This window comes from Salvia hispanica, chromosome 5 (assembly GCF_029641045.1).
Source record: "Salvia hispanica isolate PSC_SH4W2 chromosome 5, Shi_PSC_v1, whole genome shotgun sequence".
NCBI lineage: Eukaryota > Viridiplantae > Streptophyta > Magnoliopsida > Lamiales > Lamiaceae > Salvia > Salvia hispanica.
In genome coordinates this window covers 34,918,686-34,939,220 of record NC_142696.1, presented here as the reverse complement: position 1 = coordinate 34,939,220, position 20,535 = coordinate 34,918,686, and the positions used below count along the sequence as shown (strand labels likewise).

The 20,535-nt window shown below is 35.8% G+C and overlaps 1 protein-coding gene across 3 annotated transcripts; it reads right to left on the bottom strand.

Moving 5' to 3' along the window:
* Positions 1 to 935: 935 nt before the first annotated feature.
* On the bottom strand, positions 936 to 20,329 carry LOC148926714 (guanine nucleotide exchange factor SPIKE 1-like). 3 transcript variants are annotated; one of them, XM_089058311.1, is made up of 29 exons: positions 19,955 to 20,328; positions 18,298 to 18,410; positions 17,959 to 18,121; positions 17,487 to 17,688; positions 17,289 to 17,344; positions 17,095 to 17,192; positions 16,754 to 16,891; positions 15,969 to 16,280; positions 14,956 to 15,195; positions 14,677 to 14,844; positions 14,416 to 14,607; positions 14,179 to 14,222; positions 12,563 to 12,632; positions 11,034 to 11,195; positions 10,468 to 10,575; positions 10,259 to 10,296; positions 8,810 to 8,954; positions 8,381 to 8,507; positions 8,036 to 8,229; positions 6,769 to 6,899; positions 5,671 to 5,746; positions 5,424 to 5,534; positions 5,036 to 5,218; positions 4,526 to 4,669; positions 4,241 to 4,414; positions 3,499 to 3,846; positions 3,084 to 3,416; positions 2,813 to 2,998; positions 936 to 2,288 (listed from the first exon to the last, which is right to left on the bottom strand). In XM_089058311.1, exons 2-29 carry the CDS (start codon positions 18,379 to 18,381, stop codon positions 1,080 to 1,082), a joined length of 5,436 nt encoding a protein of 1,811 aa, XP_088914437.1. In that variant the 5' UTR covers positions 18,382 to 18,410; positions 19,955 to 20,328; the 3' UTR covers positions 936 to 1,079. The 3 variants fall into 3 exon arrangements, with proteins under 3 accessions (XP_088914437.1, XP_088914436.1, XP_088914438.1); XM_089058310.1 differs by having other exon boundaries at positions 14,677 to 15,195; positions 19,955 to 20,329; XM_089058312.1 differs by lacking the exons at positions 17,095 to 17,192; positions 17,959 to 18,121; positions 18,298 to 18,410; positions 19,955 to 20,328 and having other exon boundaries at positions 17,487 to 17,531.
* Between the last annotated feature and the right edge of the window lie 206 nt (positions 20,330 to 20,535).

Here is a 20,535-nt window from a genome sequence, read left to right as displayed (position 1 = left end):
GTAAGGCGTTAATCATTTGGAGTAGTTAGACAATTGAGTGTTTTATTAAGAATTATCCCATATAGAATTAACACAAGAAATATAAGCTGAATATTGCTACGCCAAAGTATTTCTTAGTTTCTAGTAGTACCATTTTTTCTCCACTCAAATTAAGAAAATTTAACAATTAATACAAGCTTAGAGAAAATACTTTTATTTCGTAAAACTTTATTTTGTCAAAAAAAGTGAAAAATTTCTATAGATCCATACTTTGATTCGTCACTGACTGATCTATTCATTGTATTTTATCATATTCTTTACGGATATTATATCCAGAAGTTAAAGAAGTCAATGGATGAATTGATGGTTAAATAAAAAATCAACTTTTTTTTATAATCTTTGATACAATAATAAACTAGTAGTACTATTTCTTACAGGTCAGATAATAAGAATAATTTAATGAAACCCAGTTATTTCTCTAGATTTCTAATTGATTAGAAATTCAAAATTTTCAACTTAGAAAATTAGTTAAATCTAATTTATTCAGATTTTAATTGATAGTGGGAGTTTTATTGATTATCCAATTTAGGTATATCATACTACAAATATAAATGGTTGTTTGTTTTTCCCGCTTTATATTTGGTGGTTTTAATAAATTTATTTACCTATGTCACCGAGCAATTCATGTAGGAATTTTTGGTTGCCACATCACTATTGATTTTACAAGAATTTTCAAAATCGGGACAATTATGAAACCTTAACTTATGCTTTTAAATTTTCATTTCAAAAGTTACGAAAATGACCCGAGATTAGCACAAAATTGTTATTCGAATAACAATTATCCCATTAAAAATTTATTGTAGGAGTATTACTTTATTTTAGTGGATATAATTATTTTTTAAACTGAAGAAGATCAACAGAAAGGTCGACAGCAGCATATCAATACACTCGAGAAATGAGAAATCATGTAAGATACATAGATAAAAAAACTAACGGAATATTCGATCAAGCACCAAAAAAAGGGATTGAATTTTACACTGAAGACGATGAAGATGAAGATGAAGATGAAGATGATACAGCTCCTAAACACACTAGTCATGTTACAGTTCTGAAAGAATGGCTGGAATGTAATGGGACAATTCTGCAGTTAGTGACTGAAATCCGTTAACAAGCTGCGTGTGAAACTCTTCGTCTTCGTCCCCGATCAACCGAAAGTGGACACGGATAGCGCGTTTGCAAACGGCCATGAATTCAAGGAGTGCGGCAATGAGTTGCTGCAGCTCCTGTGACCGCAGTCTGGTTGCAGGCTCGCCCGAAAGGAATGCCGTGCAAACACTCAGAACTCCACTGTTCACTTGGACGGCGACCGATCCCTGCAGTATTCTCTGTAGACTCTGGAGTTGATCACCTTCTGAGCTGCGGGGTTCCTCCAGTTCGTTTCGTAGCGCTGCTGTTCTCGTTTCAATCATCCCAATTGCATTCTCTACGGGAGAGAACTCGAGCGATTCTGATTTTATTACCTGTAGACGGTTTACTAGGGCCGGGAATGAACCGTCTGTCTGCACCACTGTACGCCGTTTCCACTGGTCTTCCAGCCCACCTTGAGTCTTTCCATTTTTGGTGAAAGGAGTATCAAATAAAAACCGATCAAAGACGCGCGCTCGCACAGAGAGTGGGAATGATCTCTCTCTCCTGCTTCCCAAGTCCTCATCTTCCATAACTGGATCTACTGCTGTTATCTGCAAGTAGCAAACTTCTGCCTGTAGTTCATCGGCCTTGACCTGTCTAGAGTCTGGGATTACGTGCAACGTTGTACCATCCATTCTCGACTCGTATATGTGGCTGAGTTTCTCCATTATATCACCCAACCTCACATCACGAGCTTCCCTATATACATACTCTTTCCTGTCAAGCTTCCCAAATTTTTCACCATAGAAACCTACCCTATAATACGTTGCATCTGCAAAGGGAATGAGGCTCGATTCCTGCTCAAGAATTGACTCGTATATGTTTGTCAGCATTGTGTGGCATTTGGCTAACTGTCCGTATGCCCTCCTGCTTTTGTACACAGGAATCACTAGTTCTAGGATGCTGGCACAGAAGTGGTGGAGTTCAGCTTGAGAGAAGAGCTTATTTGCAAGTTGCAGGTACTTAACAGCTGACTCAACCGTAAGTTTTGAAGCGCCATATCCTTCTACCTCGGCTGCTGAAGCCTCACTAGTTATCTCACCGCTTACCATGGGGCATATCTTGCGCAATGCAGAGACGTGATCCGAGCTCCATACTCCATCATTTCTACTTACGAGTGCCTAAAGATAACATGGATTCATAAAGTGGTTATGATATATGAAGCGATCATTCAAATCAGTCATATGCATGTTTTTCTAAAAGTAATGGATGTTTCTTGGTATTTGGTAAGTGCTTTCTATGATATCTTCTCTCATTAGTTGACCAACTATGTTGTGAATATACAACAGCAAAAGTAAAAAAATGCCAACGTTAACTACAAAAATCCTAATGCTAAAACAGTGTTCTGGTGATGGCCATCCCAAATTACTAATGTTTCACTAGAAAAAGAAAAAAGCTATTTTCCAATCCATCTTTATATCTCTACATACTAAAATTTCCCTAGTAACTTCCGTATATCAAGTTAAAAAGTAATCCATATGACTAACCAATACTATTATGGATTTTATCGAATCAATCAATACGACAATACCAACCAATTTTTAAATTCGACTGTAAGATCTTGGTGTCTTGTGCTTGGCCAGTGTAATCGGGAATAGCAAGATAACCTTAATGGCAGTAACCAAGAAAAGTCGTAGAATCTTACCTGCATTACTACTCCAGCAACAGCAACAGCACATTGTGCCGCTTCAGCCCAAGACTGCATCTCCTGGTGGGCATCACACAGGTGTAATAACCACATTATATGAAGATCCGGAACTGGTGCAAATGCCATTGCAAGTTTATAGAAACTCTCTGCAGCAGCATATCTGTCGACCGTCATAACAGATGCCTGAAAGAAAATTAAATCAGTACCAAAAGTTTATTTAACAAAAGAAGTTGCACAAATTGAGATCAGTATACAGGGTGAGGTTTACCAGTAGTGCGTGTTCCAGGCTTGCATCAAGAGCCAGAAGTAGACTATCAGAGAGAACTTTAACTTCCGACCAGGACCAACGGTTATCTGACAATTGTTCACTACTGGCAACAAGAGCTGTTTCTGGAAGACCACACTCTCTGAGTGTAGAAGGGGTCTTAGATTCATCTGCCATCTCCTCCAAAGATTTTCGAAGACGGCGTGCTTCGCCACTTTCTTCTAGAGTCCCGTCAGATTTCATATGTGTAACTTGGACTTCAGACATCAGTTCAGACAATGTAATGGTGAGCACAACCTGTAACCTTTCTGTCTTCGCGAAGTAGGAGAAAGAGCTCTGCAAAACAATTACAGTTAATGTTTGAGCCAGAAGTAAGAATAAAGATAAATGGACTAGGCAAGTAATGATATAGACCTACCCGAACAAGTATCTGAAGCCCAATAACAGCTCTTTTCCTAATATTCTCATTCCGAAAAACACCAAGCCGCAGAAGATGGAAGGCAATTTGCTTTAGAAACCGATCATTTTCCCTTGACATCAGTGTTGCTCCATGAAGCTCAAAGACATTATTGAAAACTGGAAAGATAGCTTTCCAGAAAGCCAGAGACTGATTATGAGAAAAGACTATCATAAATAGAGATGTAATACAATCAAGTTTTCCATAATCAGTAGCAATGGTACGGGATGCTACAGCTCCAGAGAATTTCTCAATTATTTCCAGAACTTGAAGACTGACAGCAGCGCTAAGGTTTTCTTCCCAAAGTTCCTGAACAACACAGATACACCGGATGTTATAATTATATCCAACAAGATCAATGTGAATGAAATGATAGACTTATTGTTAGTATGCCTTGAATTTGTATAGGATTAGGTTTCCTAATTGGGATAGGATTATGTTTCCTAGGCCCAGTCTGTCTAATGTGTGTCTATATATATGGGAGTAGAGCACATAAATCTGTATCTGAAAACCGCAGTCATAATACAATTTGTTCTCCGTTTTTGCCCGTGGACGTAGCCAACACAACGTTGGTGAACCACGTAAATTCTGTGTCTATTTACGTTCTTTTGTTTCTCGATTCACAATTGCCCTATTTGTCATAACACTTATCATCATCAATAAGCAATAACAAGAATATTGCTATCCGCATCAAACACCGTACCAATTTTTGCCTCAATATTGGGTGCAAAGATTCCCTTAATGCTTGAGTTGAAGCTCCAATTCTAGAAGATTGGGCTTGAGCGAGAGCTTCCCTTAAGGAATATGGCTGACTAGGAGAGCTTAGCTGAGAGTTGACTCTTTGCCACAAATATCCATTTTCAGGCGTTCCCTGGGGCTGCATCAGTTAAACTTTGACATTTAGCACACCTAAAAGAAGTGAAACAAAATATTGAACTCTGAAAAAACACATTTAGAAAAACATGACTAAATCAGATGATATGCATACTCCAACTTCTTGGCGCGCAGCCTCCAAAAGATACTGATTAATAGCAGGAGAAAGTCTCTCAGAATACTTTGATGGGAAGGGCTTATCTCCAAGTGGACTGCGAGAACTACTGCCCATAAGCAAGGAATCGTCAGGCTTCCTTTGCTGCCCATACACGATAAAGAACATGCTAGTTAAGATCTATATTCAGGAGGAAAATCACAGACATGTAAAATACTAACAAATTTATTATTGGACCATTTAAGGTGTGGTCACTATTAAGGCTCTTCCTCGGGTAGTATTGGGAGAGGAAAGAATCCTTTTCCTATGTGCATGCACCCAATAGAGGACAACTTACTAGGTGAATTTGAAAATGAAAAAAGATGATTGGCTTGAATATGAGGCCTGATTAGGAACTAGATTAGACAATCAAATAGTAGTAGGTTTTATTGGCCATGTAACCTATCAGTTTCCCTGCATATCGAGATCCAGAAATTTACAAAGAAAAGTGAATACATTGTGTTGCATTACCTCAAAATGAATTAGACATTCTTCCAGAAGTTTGAAGAATAATCTGGTACGGGCAATGCTTTGTTGCCAGGCTTTAATAAGAGATGCATCATCCAAATTGCGTAAGATTTGCAATATAGCGATCAAGACCTCACGCTTTTCACTTGAACCCAAATTGTAGAACACAGGCATTTCATCTAGTATCTATAAGAATGCAACAAAAAACTGAGCAACTGACAGAACAAATAGTACATAGCAATGCAACTGCACTACATAAAAAAAACTCACAATGACAAACCATAACTCAAATGCCAAACTCTAAAAACTAAATATTTTTACAAGAGACTAACAATACAAACTCAATGACAACTTCCATACTGAACATAGATGAAAGGGATGTGTTAAACACCTGGCCTACAAGGGGGAAGTACAACTGAGCTATATAAAGTTTATCTTCCAGCTTTTGGTAGCGCAAATCAAATTCGTGCTTGCACAGTAGAACCACCAATATTCTTGCAGCCTATTAATAAAAATGTCATAAGGAATATGAAATTGCACAAAGAGGTGTCAGAAGATATCAATCAATGATTATCAAGGTAAAAAAAATACACATGGACTCATGGAGTACATCTAGCCACTGCATCATACTGCCTCACCTTAGCCCGCATAGATAAATCTTCATGGTCCCAAGCAATAAAGATCTCTTGTATAAGAATAGATGAAATGTAATTTCTGTGATTAAAAGACCACCATGTCAGACATGTCTAAACATCAAAAATAAAAATATATGTAGACCCAAAGTAGAGTATTTGTCAAATACACACACACTCGGCAGTGCATTCATCCAATCACAAAAACGAACTGCATTTTATAACATCAAAGCCCCAGTCTTTAATAATGTCACTCAAGAACATATCATTTTCCCATAATAAAGCCAAAAAACATATAAAATCATGAACATTCAAAAGACCAATTTGAAAAGGAAAAAAACATCATCCAAAGACGGAAAAAAGAACCGTCTCAAGTTACACATTAAGAAAGAAAATTCAAACAAAAAATTTATATCTAATAGATCATGGAAAATGAACACTGGGCACTCCACTTGAACTCCAAAAAATATGGATGATTTTGAACTATAAAAAAATTCCCAATCCCCTATGATTACTTTTCACATTATTTGCTAGTTGCTTCTTTACACATCGCGCCTTATCAATTCTTCTAAGATTGTTGATTCAAATTTAAAATAGCAATAATCTTGCCAACTTAGGCGCAATTTCGGCAACCTATCTAAGTTGGTCAAATTTAGCTTATAAGTGCTATTTGTCATCTTGCCAACTAATAAGTGCCAAGAGAGAGAGGAGAAGAACTCGGTGAGAAACAGATAGCCAAGTAAAAGCCAACATTTTAATAACTGAACAGAAAGGCCTTATCAATATAACAACTGAAAGTAGCACTAGCAGTTGATCTTTGATTCACTCAACATCAGAAATTTGTGTACAATCAGCAAATGTACAGCAACTTTATAAATTTATTATTTATGCATACTTATTTATTTTGAATTCATCCAATTTTCTGAACAAGTTAAAACTGAATATTTACTTAAAACACATGTGTATGAGGTTGTTTAATTCAAATGGGTCAGCCTGTGAACTAATTTCCGCAAGAATATTGGAGCAGTTTTAGCAATCACTGTGTGACAGAATAATGACAATCACGCACTCAAAGAGCTACAAAGAAAAGCACCAAAAGGTTACCTGTCAGAAGGATCTCTCCCTGGCATTTCCACAAAAAGATCATGATCACATAAAATCTGCAGAAATGTGAGCTTGCAATCATGCAGCACTGGTTGACACACTCCAGAGAACTTATCAAGATACAAAGACACCTACAAAAACAACAGTTACAGATGAATTGATAGCCAAGCCTATAAAACAACTGAAGGTCAAAGAGAGATCATGTTTTTAAATAAGTGAAAACAACAAAAATGTACAAACAAAAAAGTCAAATTAAGAGTATGAAGCAAGTAGTTATTACTAGTCCTTTATAAAAGTCTTCAGGGACATAATCTACAGTAAATGCAGAGTCCTGAAGATTCAGTTTTGTGCAAAAAATCAGTACATATCACTTAGGTAAACTATGTTTCAAACATCAATACCATTGCCCCATCTCTTCAGGGTATTTGGGGTAAGCAACTTAACAATAAATAACAAGCATGTGAATTTCTGGGCAATGCATGCCAATGTTTAAACCAAATACAGTTTTCACGCCTAGTTGTAGCTGTCATATTTTCCTTCTTGAACTTCTCAAAAGACTGAAAGACAGACAAAAATAAGTGCCCTATTTCTTGTTCAGAAGCAGGAAATATTATTAGTCAAGGGTGTTGTTACAAAGGGATGGCTCATCCCCAAAAAGTGATAACGTCCTAAAAAAAAGTACAACACCAATCTCTACCTATATCTGAAATGAAAAGACATTGAATTATGCTTTCGTTATTCACAATTTTTCTAGAGATGGTAATACTAAGTATATAGATCTTGGATAAAGTATTTTTCGTGATGCCTCAGCAGATCTTACAATTAAACTTTAGCAGCAATGCAACAAAAGATGCTGCTTACTGGAAGCTAAGAACATCTGATTGGAAGTATCTAAGATGGCTGAAAATAATTTCACCAACCAATAATTTCCAACGATGCTGATTAAAAGTAATATGATTAAGATCAAGGCATGCAAATATGTGGAGGTGTAAGTTTTAACACAGAGATACGGAAGCTTTTTTTTCTAAAGCATGCTTTTAGTTGCATTGTTTTAACAAATTAGGGAAGCCATATCTGATTCATAAGGAAATGAACATTGATAAAAAATTGTGATAACATAGATTTTGAATTCTAAGTTATTAACATGTCTTCTCAAGTGTAACATGATCGAAGTACTTTCGCAACATGAATAGTATATGTAAAAAATATATACAACCCAGTTATGGATGGAGTATAAAGTATGCCTCCAGGAAAGTAGTTAGCTTACCAGTTCAAAAACTTGGCGAGGCTCTATGGTAGATAGAAGATCGTAACAAAAGAAAGCCAAGCCACTGTTTAGATATTTAGCCAAACCAAGACCCTTTTTGCACCGCTCATGAACTTCTGTTAGTAGGCAGTCGTATAATTGCATGATACATCTAAAGACACCTTCTTTCAACTGCATTGGAGGAACATCTTCTCCTACCAAAAATAATAATAATAAAATAAAATACATGATTAAATTATAATCCACAAGGTTATTGATCTAAATACTAACAGATTGTACCATAGGTTAGTGCTCACTAAGATACAGCACCAGTGAAAAAATCAGGCTTTTGATAAGAATTTTTACCTGAAGGAAGATTGTGATAGCACAATCGAGTTTGCTCCAATGCCATAGATTTGACAATGAGTTCAAGGAAAAACCAAGCCATAGCCAATACATCATCATAAACTGGCCCAACACGGTAACCTTTAGCCTGAATTTGAAAGTAATGAAGTAACAAGAATCAGTCTCATCTCAAAAGATGAAGATTGGAGTGAGCTAATAAGCCTTTTATAAGCACCTCAATAGTCTTCTTTATCTTTCTGGAAAAAGATGGCATAAATTAATTAGCTTATATGATGGTTTCTGGAGACAAAGAGATCATCATTTGTATTTGAAATAAATCTCATTTGACAAATTTCTTTAAATTGGTCTACCCACAATTAAGATAAGCTGGTTTACTTCTGGGACATCATTCAGAAAGAAATACCAAAAGAGTCTCAGAATCAAAATTACCTTGCTACGGGCTAAACTTCCCCAAACTGTAGATAAACCTGGATAAACAGGTGGTTGACGACCCCCAAAATCATCAAAAGCAAAGTCAACATAGTTAACAAGAAAAAGATTTCTTTCACCATCATCAACTGATTCTTGCTGCACCCTGTGGAACACAGGAAAACAGCGCTACATTAAGAATTTCCTACAAAAGATTTTTCCTGCTTAAAAGTAGAGAATCAAGTGACAAAAGCAGCAATGGGGTATTAGCAATAATGAAATATGGCTTCATTTAGTTTACGAATAGTCATATTCACAAAGTAGGAGGTGGCTCCCACCATATACACTGAAATTTTGCAACTCAAGCCAGAAGCCCTAAACTCGCATTCACCAATGCAAGAGGACATCACTATTCAGTTAGACCTCACCATATTGTACTTTACGTTTAAATCATAACCTAATAGTTTAGCAATCAACCCGGCAAAGTTGGGGTAGTAAGGCTATTGATCAATGTGAATAGTTACACTAAACCCATCATGCATGATTGACATTGTTGAGATTGTTAACGGCTAAGACTAGTGCCATGAGGCCATCCCCTTACATCAAGACAGCCCTCAATCCGCAGTCTAAAGAATCACATTTCACATAAAAGTGATTGTTGAGCACTGGTGAGCGTCCATCGCAATTTTCAAAATTTACGAACGGCCTCATCTGACCATGCAACGACCTAGGTTTCTTAAAGTGGCGATAATAGATAGTGTTGCATCGTTTATAGGGTTGCCCAAGTTTGTCGAGTGAATGGTCCAAAGAAACTGGTGGATGCAAATCTCAGGGCAGTCGCACAATGCACATATCCTTAAAGCATAGAACAGGGACCACATTTTCAAATAAAAAAGCAAGTATTGTGGGGCACACACACAATTGAAAATTATGCGATGGCTCGCACTACGACAGCATTAATGGTAAGTAGAAAGCAGACAACTAACAAGTTTACAATGACAAAAATGCTAGCTTATGATAATCATTAACATTAGAAATCCTGACCTATACCCTAATTCAAATCTTGCAGTCCAGCCATGCAAAAACCCAGACAACTAACAAGCTTAACAAAAGGCAAAACATGCATAACTAAATAAAGAAGCCAAATGAAATTGATGGCACTAATTTGCAATCCTAACAGAAGCATCTCCATGTTGATACGTGTGTCGTCAGTGCATGTAATAAGTTTCTATGGGTGCTATTGTATCAAAGACTGAAACTGAGTTCAAGAAACAGGCGTATAAATTAAATTACTGCTTCATCCATCTAACACTTCTTATTTCAAGTATTAACCACAATAACTGAAAGTTTAAATTAGAAGACAATGAGATATGCAGGACTATATATGCTTGCCAATTTGCTGCATGTAGTCACAGAGACGCCAAAGTTTTAAAGCAAAACATCGTTTTGAATATGTAAGTAAAACTATACCTTGTTAATATATTAACCATCGCTCTGAAAGCAGCAACCTGAATGTGGAAATAAAAATCAGCATACGATATTATGCTTCCAAACATCGATTCTGAATGCAATATGAGACACATGAATAAAATAATTATAGCGTATTTAATTACTACTAGGCAAAAGGAAGCAGGTCAAAAAAGGACATAATCCATGACTCCATGTTCTAAGTAATTTACCTGCAAAGTCTCTCCTCCATTGCCAATGAGGTGGAGAAGCATGTTTAAGATGGGCTGAAGAAACTGAAGTAGAGCCGTGGAATCAACATTCTTCAAACTGTTGATTGCCTACAAAAAACATTGGAAGAATTTATATAGATTGACATCATGCACATGTATTTATACAAATTGACATCATGCAAAATGAAAAGGAAAGGGAAGATAAGTTAATTTCCATTATTTTAGGCATTAAATCAGTAATCCATAATCCCTACAAAATAAGAATTTTTTCAACAAAGTGTTCATTTAAATGGCAATTATTCTATGATTTTTGTCACAGTGATACAATTTTAACGATTCAAGGGTGCTTCAGCTGGAGATGCAAAGATACTCTTATTTTCAAATAAAGAGAACTTAAGCTGAAATGATTTACTTAGTTAGAAACTTGCTACGTAACTAAAATCAAACATTTAACGGGAAAAGGTATGTTAGAATAAAAAAATCTCAATGTTGTTTGTAGCTGAATGTATGCTCTTTCCCATTTCTCAAGATGAATAGTTAGTATAAAAAGAACATAAATAATAAACCTCAAGAAGCTCAGATCCCCAAGGTGGACTTGTTCGAAGAATGTGCCGATCATACTCGAGAAAGAAATCTCTAATCCGTTCACTTATTGGGTACAACGATGAACATAAACGCAGACGGAGTCTAAACACGTTTTTACCATCCTCCAAATAATCCGGCTTTTCCTACAAAAATTGAGAGCATTAAACGAGAGCACAGTTCAATTTATAGAAGCAAAACAAAAGGCCAAGTTTGCAACATATCCACTTTTTAGTTGAGCACCAATGTCATCTTTGTAAGCATCTAATACAAAATCATTATTTCATATTTAAAGCTATCACTCAAAGTTCTCTACTTTAGCTTTCCCCAATCTCAGCGTAACAAAGATTGGCTGTGATGGTATTTGGAGCATTTCATTCCACGTCTACCCAATCTGATAGAGGTGTGCCCTGGCAGGTGTATACTCGACAAAAGAAGATGCAGAGCCAGTCAAATCTTAGTTTATTAGTAATTTTTTTTATCTTGAGTTGTTATATATTTTAATTATTATTATTATTATTATTATTATTATTATGGAATAAGACATTTTGCATGGGCCATAAGATTCCTTGTTATCAAGTTATTTCAGTCATTGGGGTTTTATCATGATTCTGGTTGATGACTTTCGAAGAACACCATATTGTAGGGGCAGTAATACTTCATGTGAGCCTCCTCTTGTGAGGTGTTTATCCAGTTTCCATTAATTTTTTTTCCGATTGCAAGTGCCTTCAATCTAGAAGAAAATTTTCATCCTTTTTTAACCTTAGTTCATAACCAGTTCTCAGAGAGTCAATCATTTGAAATAATGGTTGAGAGCGACGATGTTGCAATCAATTATTCTATTAGAAAGGAAGAGCTAGTGTTGGATTGGTGAAATTAAGTAGAAAGGATTTCTGAGTTTCTAGATTTTTCAATACTATCTATTTTACCCTCATAAGTATGTAACAGTTGAAAATATTTCATTAGGAAGTAGATGGTCACTGAATGATAAGAAAAGCGACAAGCACTTGACTTGCCTTGGCTTCTCATATTAAATACCATAAATTGAATTCAAGGTTGAAATACAATTGATAGTGTGTCTAGTCGTTAAGACAAGTTCAACAATGAATTGATAAAAGTCACAACTTACAAACAAATATACTAAATTAGCAACTGACATTATTTTTAGACCTTGGCATGACAAAAATTCATCAACCATTCACTTCAATTACTCACCAATCACAAGCTAAATAGGATCAACATACCCACCCCTTAATGATCCATACCTTTCATCATTATATCATTCTGATTTTTTTCTTAGTTAACTAGCATGTAATTTTAACCAAACACACTAGGATTAGTATGTACAACAAATCAAAAGGGTCGTCATTTCTCTGACTTGCACCATTAGCCTTAGCAGTCATTAGTACTGTTACTTCTAGCAATAATGATAAGTTTCTTCAACGTTGCCAAAGATAACGATAATGAGAATATTTAACATGGAGAACTAAACTCAAGTTTAATCTCATCATACCCTGTTGGTGTCTTGTAGATAATGTGGAACCAACTCCCGCATAAGAGGCAATGAAATCTCAGATTTTGACCTGCAGTAGACATGGTCTATAATGTGATTCGCCATTCATACATGACTTCATTGACAAATGTTGAAAAAATGTTGATGGGAATCAACAAGCAGCATACACCTATCTATATAACTCAAATGGCTGACTTAGATTCCATAATACAAGGGACTGGATAAAACACAGTTCCAAATTATTAAAGACAAAAAAGCATGTCTGAAACCAGAGATAGAAAGCGTGCTTGAAAATTCCAGGTGGTTTTACATTTCTATCATCTACCAGAGAAAAGAGGATGGGACAGCATAGCCTAAATGCAACAGGGCAAGTTACTAAATCAAATGCTAGACATTCAACTTAAGGATTTATACTGTTTGTTGTTCTCCAGTTGAAATAATCCCTGTATGAAACATTTATAATAATTCAGGATTACCATGCAAAGAAAAACTTTGGTTGTTACTTCATAATCATATATGTTAAAAGCTATAGTCCAGCTATGTTAGTGCCTTGGTGGAACTCTGGAATATAAGATAAGCCACAAATATTTATATGAATAGCTATGTTCTAATGTCAACTTGCATAGGTCACAATGTCCACATATTAGGAATTTGTAGCAGATGTATTGACAGTTACTATTGAAGCTTACATTTTAATAGATCTACGAACTCCAGTACACAGGTCACAAAGCACCAGAGTTTCTATTGGAACAACGATTCATGCATTTTTTCAATTACTATTTCCTCTGGGGCCATTCAGGCTTCAATGTACTTATTGCTAGTATGTACAGCTCTATACTCCATCCACTGCTTATTGATGTGGATGTGAATTGAGTGATTACTGATTAGGATTTTCAAAGTTGGTACATAACTTTTCATCAAAAAGCAAAATACATGAATTTTCACCATTTTTAAGAAATAAAAATGACCATGTTTAGTCACATGTCTCAATTATTAATAGTAACAAATTGAATGTGGACGTTACTAGAAAGCATCTCAAGGTGATTTGTTAGAACAAAAGTTAAAACAGAAGGTGTGTGATACCTATGTCCAAAAATGACATGCTAGTCACAGTAATCTAATTCTGTTGATGTTACCAAATATAAATTGTGATACCTATGCCCAAAAATGACATGCTAGTCACAGTAATCTAATTCTGTTGATGTTACCAAATATAAATTGTGATACCTATGCCCAAAAATGACATGCTAGTCACAGTAATCTAATACTGTTGATGTTACCAAATATAAATCAACGATATCACTATTTATGAACTTAACAATGCGTAAATATAAATATATGCAAGTATTCTGCATATTAAATAAATACCTAACTAACTTAATATCAGTCATATCTGTCATACGATCTAATCCAGTACATCTCACTGCATATCCATATGGTTTTGCAGACTGAATAATGTTTGTTTCAGGTTGCTTAGTTAGTTAGTACTCACTACATTCAAGTCTATCATAAGCTATAAATAGAAAATAAAGTAGGTTTTTTTATGAAACCCAAAGATAAAGTTTGTTTTTATAACATATTCAAAAATTAGAAACAGAGAATGGCTGAGAGCATACTGTGCATAAGCGGATAAAGGGAGCGAAGCATATCCTACCACCACCTGCAGTGATGGATAAAATTGGCTTTGAATGAGAAAGCATGATAGTGGAAGTACAGTAGAAAATACAAATTCATTCAATACACTAAAGCAGACAGATCAAGATACCAAAAAGCTGGTGGTACTCAAACAGTAATGATGAATGTGAATAGGGAATACTAGACGTGGTTCCTCAATCGTATGACGGTGCACTTACAGGCTTGGGAGATTCAATTTTTGTTTGAAGGTCAACATGAAACAAAGTGAATAAAAGGTGGTGTGTTGGGGTCCATATAGCAGGCAACGAGACTTTTATTTCATCATGATAGCAAGCAACCCTAGCTCCAACAGCAACTTGAGTCTCGGCACACTTTTGAAGTGTAGAACCTGGTTCCCTTGGATGCATTGCCTGATGAATTGAAACTTCATACTCAGATCTGGTCCAACTAATTAAACTGGGAAGCAAATATAACTATACCTCTAATGGAGGTTTGCGTAGATCAGCGTCATCTTTTCTTAGTTCAACTCGAATAAACAAATTTCTTTTTCTAGTCATGCTGACACTTAAAGGGTACACATAAAGACAGTGAAAGAGTTGTAAGAAGGGCTCATTCCTTGAAGTTATCCGAAAGTCAAAAGCCTGAAACTGCAAAAGGACAAAATAATAATGAGAACACGTGAATGGCTCGACAGGACTTTGACCATATAACTCAAGCCTATATATGGCATGAAAACCCACCAACACACTGATACTTACGTCATTAGTATCACTATCTCCCAAAGATACTGATCCATTTCGATCCAGCACTGCCCCATAAGAAGAATGCACATCAAAGTCAGCATTCTTCCGTCCATCAGATATATTAGGATGACCCCCAAAATCACCATTTGTGCTTCTATTTTCAAAAGACTTCTCATCAACTTGGCCACATTGGAGTTTCTCAATCTCCAATCTTAAGATACCCTTCACTGGTTTGTGAATCTTACGCTTAGGATCCTAAGAGTAAGAGAAAATGAGACGTGAGAAAGAAAAAATAATATGAGTATATGACTCATGTCAATTATAAATATATCAGTTATCAGTTATATAATAACAACAACAACAACAACAACAAAAGGGAAGCATTACATTCAAGAGTGCCATTTTATTTAAATTGAAAGCACCTCCTTATCAACTGAGTTGTGATTTGTTGTGTGAAAAGTGAAACTTAGTATACATAGGGAGATATAATTGGTGCAGAATATGGGAATAGACAATTGATATTGAAGATCATAGCAATCAAAAAGTTTTTCTTTGTTTTTGCGACAGAGAATCATTAACCAATACAACTGATTTCATAAATAAGACATCAACATTATTTAAATGAATATAATCTCCTACTAAGAAATTTTTATATATTAAGAACAACTAAGAAAAAAAAACTGTTTTGGAAGATAAGAGTAAAAGTTGGAAGATAAGAGTAAAAGTTTACTAAAGTCCCAATATGCTAAAGGTTGTTGGACAACTAGCAGTACGGTATTATTATCACCAGCTTGCTCCTTTTCTTATCAGATGAGACCATTGAAAAGAAGTAAGCATATATACAGTTCATTCAAACAGATAAAGTGAAGTGGATTTAAGAAGACATACAAAAACAGAGCGAGAAATTTTTTTTTTTTGGCTACTAAACCAAGTTAGAATCAGAGAAAAGATGGCCTTTCAGTTGAAAACTATTTTTGGTTGTATTGGCATTAGCATAAGCAATTTAAGAAAATATAAAGGGACCTAACCAGGAGTGATTCCTCAGTATAGCCTTCTTTGACTTTGCTCAGATTTGATACTTCAACCACAACAGAGTTTCCACCAGAATACCCAAGCTTTCCATCTAATGTGATCTTCGCTACTGGTTCAGCAGCTCCTTCTTGAGAAGTTGAGCCAGAAAGGCTAGTAACTAGAGGACTGCTGGGGGAAGCAGACCCACCAGAAGCAGAAGTAACACCACCGTCAAAGAGTGGTACAATTGCCCAAGCAAAGGACTCTCGGTGAGGCATGAGTCGGGACCACACTTGCAATTTTTGTTTCTCCCTCTCAGTAAGATGAACCTAATTATTCCAACAAGAAACAAAAAAGCAACCATAATGAATCTAGTAACATTGTATATGACCCAAATTAATCTCCAAAAACATATGATAAAGTTATAATAGACGAGATAAAGTTTTCTCAGTTGTAAAAAACAATGTATTTCAACTAAGTGTAAACATGGGAAGTTCAAGTGTTCAACTACTATTTTTGTATGCAATAAAATGTACCCATTCATCTAGCCCTCACGCTAATCAAATATGAAATAATACTTCAAGAATCAAGACAAGGTCTAAGTTGACCCATGCCTTCCACATCATCGGCATTTGTTTTTAGCATAATATGAAAATGAAACATCTTGTTAAGAAAAGTTAAAAGGGGTGAATATCCATTAAATATTGGACATATTCTGAAAATAAAGTATAACTACAATATTATCTTTATATCATTTGAGTAATGAGCTTCAGTGTACGATCACTAATGTGGTAATGCTTACTGGCTCCTTGCGTGAATATACTGATGAGGTCACTCCGCCTTCTTCAGTAGCAGGCTTCTCTAATTGGATAAGCAAACAGACTGATGCTGATGGTACATCAACATGAAAAATGCCGCGGGCCTCAACAGAACTATTCATCTGGGTAATATAAAATGCAAAACCATGAAATCTCACAGAAATTCTACACTGCATTATTTGTATTGAACACATTAGGTTGAAGAATAAAATGTTGATTACATCATATCTAGCACAAAGCATGACAGACAGCAAGATAGCAAATCCAATTTATATTAATATTTAAATATTCAAATACAAAAAATGGATAAATTTCTACAACTCACATTTTGTGTTTCTGCTGGTAACATATTGAATATGAAATCCTCTGATAGTTTTTCCCTTCTCTCCCTATTATATAAACAAATAGTGCCATAAAATGGCTCTACAAGACAACTTATTGGTTCAGCTTTGGAATTAGTTTGAAGCTCAAAGAGCTCAAATTAACATATAATTAGAAGAAAAAAGTTACTACACTCACCGGCAAACCCAGCTTGAAATGACAAGGATAAGACTTTCACTGCAATCCTTAGCCCACTACAATGGGGGGAAACACATTACAAGGGAGGGGAAGAAACCAGAGAAAAGAGGACATGATACAATTAGAAGAGTATATACTCTATTGCAGGTAAAGAGTACACATGCATGTCAGCATGTGAAGTTGGTCAAGAGAAGAAACCTGGTGTACTGAACAATGTTAGCAGCAGGGATTCTTTGACCAAATATTGTGGATCTCTCATTATCCCAGTCAAAAACAGGTTCATATGCCGGCAGCGGAGATTCTCCAAGATGCTGCAAGCAATTACTTCCTGATGTACTTGAAACTTCTTCTTCAGTTGATACTTGTGTCCTAGTTCGTCTAGCATTAGATAGCTCCATTTCTGCAGATCATCCCAGATGTTAAAATATTTAGTCGCACAGTTGCAATAACTGTTTCCAAAAAAAGGGATTTAATGATTTTATGAACTCAATAAATTAAAACCTCAACTAGTAATGGAATGAACATTTCAGTGAAGTGCATGCTAGAGAAATTTGAAAATCACCAAGTGTAACAATTCTCAATGAGAGAGGATGAGACTAATTATTGACTTCCAGTTGCACTTAACATTCATACATAAATGAATAGAGAATAACTACTCTTGTTTACAGACCAGTTTCAATGTCTGTATTTGGCCCCTCGAATACTTGATTCTGAAACGTGATGGACCCAACGTTCTCGTAGTGCCCATACTTGTACTCATCTTTAACCCAATCAGCGCCATAGCTCTGAACAAGCTCGTTTAGATGTGGCCACTGCTCCAAGTTTTCGTCCAGCTAGAATGAACAAACAACAGAATGGCTTTAAAAGTCCAGTGGTATAAGCAGGTAATCAATTACTATTAACTACCCTAATAGTACTGGAATGGGATGTCTCAGTGTCATAAATTTATCCTCTTGGTGGGAATGTAAATGACATGTTGTGCCTGTATAGGGAGCATCAGAAAACTCACCAACGGTTCCATCTTAAAGCAATTTGAAAAGGATTGCCGTGGTATCCTTCGAAAACGAGGCCCGCTGGCAGAAGCAGCCTCCATGAGAGAAGCAAATGTCAAAAACCTAAAACCTAAAAACCAGCATCGATTGGAGAAAAAAGTTAAGGACATGATCAATGTACAAACATGAAAGGAAGAGCACAATCAGTTTGAGGCTCAAATCAATAAAGTTGGAAGTAAATGTGAAAGTAGAACAATGAGACAAACTATCAGATGCAATTCAGACAGTTGATTTAAAGAAACCAACCAAACCAAACCTACCGAGAAAATGCAGAGGTTTCTCATAGGGAAGATTTGATGTCAACAGATGACAAATAACATCAACACATTTTCTGTTGACGTTATTTGTCATTTGTTGACATCAAATCTTGAAATCTAGTGGTCCAAATCATTGTTTTGAGTTTGTAGGAAAGAATAGCTGCAGTTTGCAGATTATCACTACCCATTTATTATATGTTTATAAACACAGATTGACAGCCGTTCTTTTTGGCGCCAATCTAAAACTTTTTGAGTGTCAGATTATACTTTCTTATCCAATTATTTACACTAGATGCCATTGTTTCTGAATGTGTATAACAGTTAATGTCAATCTTCAGCATACAAAGACTTTAATTTGGACTTACTTGCAATTTCAGGTATATGAATATAAAAAACTGCAAAATATAAGCATTGTCATGGCATGTTCCACATATAATGGGATGATGACACATGTTTTACAGATCAACGAACAATAATTGTTGTTTTCCAATATATTACACCTAGTTTTAGCAACATACCAGATTTTTAGTAAGAACACAAGCATATTCAGTTGGGAAAATTGAGTGACATATCTACAACAATCTCTCTCCATCTCCAACTTATCTGTGGGTTTGATTATCACATAAAAATTGATTATATAAAAAAAATTAGGTATGTATGTAGTTCTTTAATTGATTAAGACTTGGTAAATTGTGATAACATTTCACCTTATGTCTTATGATTCACATGTGCAGTGTTGTGCAGTTTCTGTGGCCGACTGTAAGATATCCTCTTAGATGAATGTCAAGTTTCAGGTGAATTTAGGACATAAGAGAATAGGTCCCAAAAATTTATGAATGAATTTACAGTGTATATGTCCAAGGAAAATGTGTTCCAATAATCATAACATAAGATTCGTTTGAAAAGAAGATGCCAGATACAAAAAAATGAATTTACTTTTATCATACTCCATATATATGTTCAAGTCTTATGCAAGCAGTGTTTAGTTCTGACATACATAAGCAGTTGTATAATCTAAAGGCCTATTTGCAGAAAAATGGAGTATCAAGTTAGCTGAACATTAGCCAGTGTTAATACATAATCAGTTATATAACCGTTTCAGTTGGAAATTTGAACTTCAATTTTAATTTTGAAACTTCAAAAACTGCTCAATGGAAAGCTACTGAAAAAAAGAAACAATACACAGCTCGTCCATGAAAAATATACGAATTCCTCATGTACATTCATCCCTGTACCCAATCTGGAAGACAAAATCGTAGCACAGCACGACCACTTACAGATTAACGCACGCGCATTTAAAATCAATCGAAATGTGATGGAACATTTATAGCAAGTGATACTCAAGTTACAAACTCACCAACAGAAATGCGCGAACCCTGGATCCGGACTAATTTGCAGAGGCTGAGTGGAAGAGTGGAGTAGCGCTGATCAGGAAAGAGCTAGGCGGCGCCACTCCCGAGCCAAGCAAAGCCAAATCCAAGTGGAAAAGGAAGTTAGGGTTGGAGAAGGAAGAATAGAATGAGAAGCAAGTGGGGAGAATCAGAAGCTCGCAGCAGCATTGGGGTGGGCGGCGGAGGTATTCGCGTGAGAGTTGCGTGAGGGTTTGGAAAATTGGGGGAAATAGGAAGACTTGGAAGTTGAGGAATGGTGCATTAGGTGGGAGAGATGCAACAAGCTGGAACAAAGGGGAAAGGAGATGACAGACAAACAGACAGAGAGAGAGCACTACTTCGTTTTTACAAACAAACTATACTTTATTTGATTCGCATTTACGCTACCAAATTATCTTACTCCAAATAATTTGAAGGTATACTCTCTTTCCTCATATTGTCAATACCTTTAATACTGGATAACATCATTTCATTATATAATTAGTAGTACTATTAAATACAAAAATGTAAAACGCTTTGAATAGTAGTATTATTCTACTAGAGAATG

Bases quoted from the DNA above. Each gene is read 5' to 3' on its own strand.
- LOC148926714 (XM_089058310.1), bottom strand. From the start codon at position 18,381: ATGGAGGCTGCTTCTGCCAGCGGGCCTCGTTTTCGAAGGATACCACGG. The intron at 6,900-8,035 runs GTAAGCTAACTA...TTGTTTTTGTAG, and splicing joins CTCGCCAAGTTTTTGAACTG to GTGTCTTTGTATCTTGATAA. The intron at 3,417-3,498 runs GTAGGTCTATAT...ATTGTTTTGCAG, and splicing joins GGCTTCAGATACTTGTTCGG to AGCTCTTTCTCCTACTTCGC.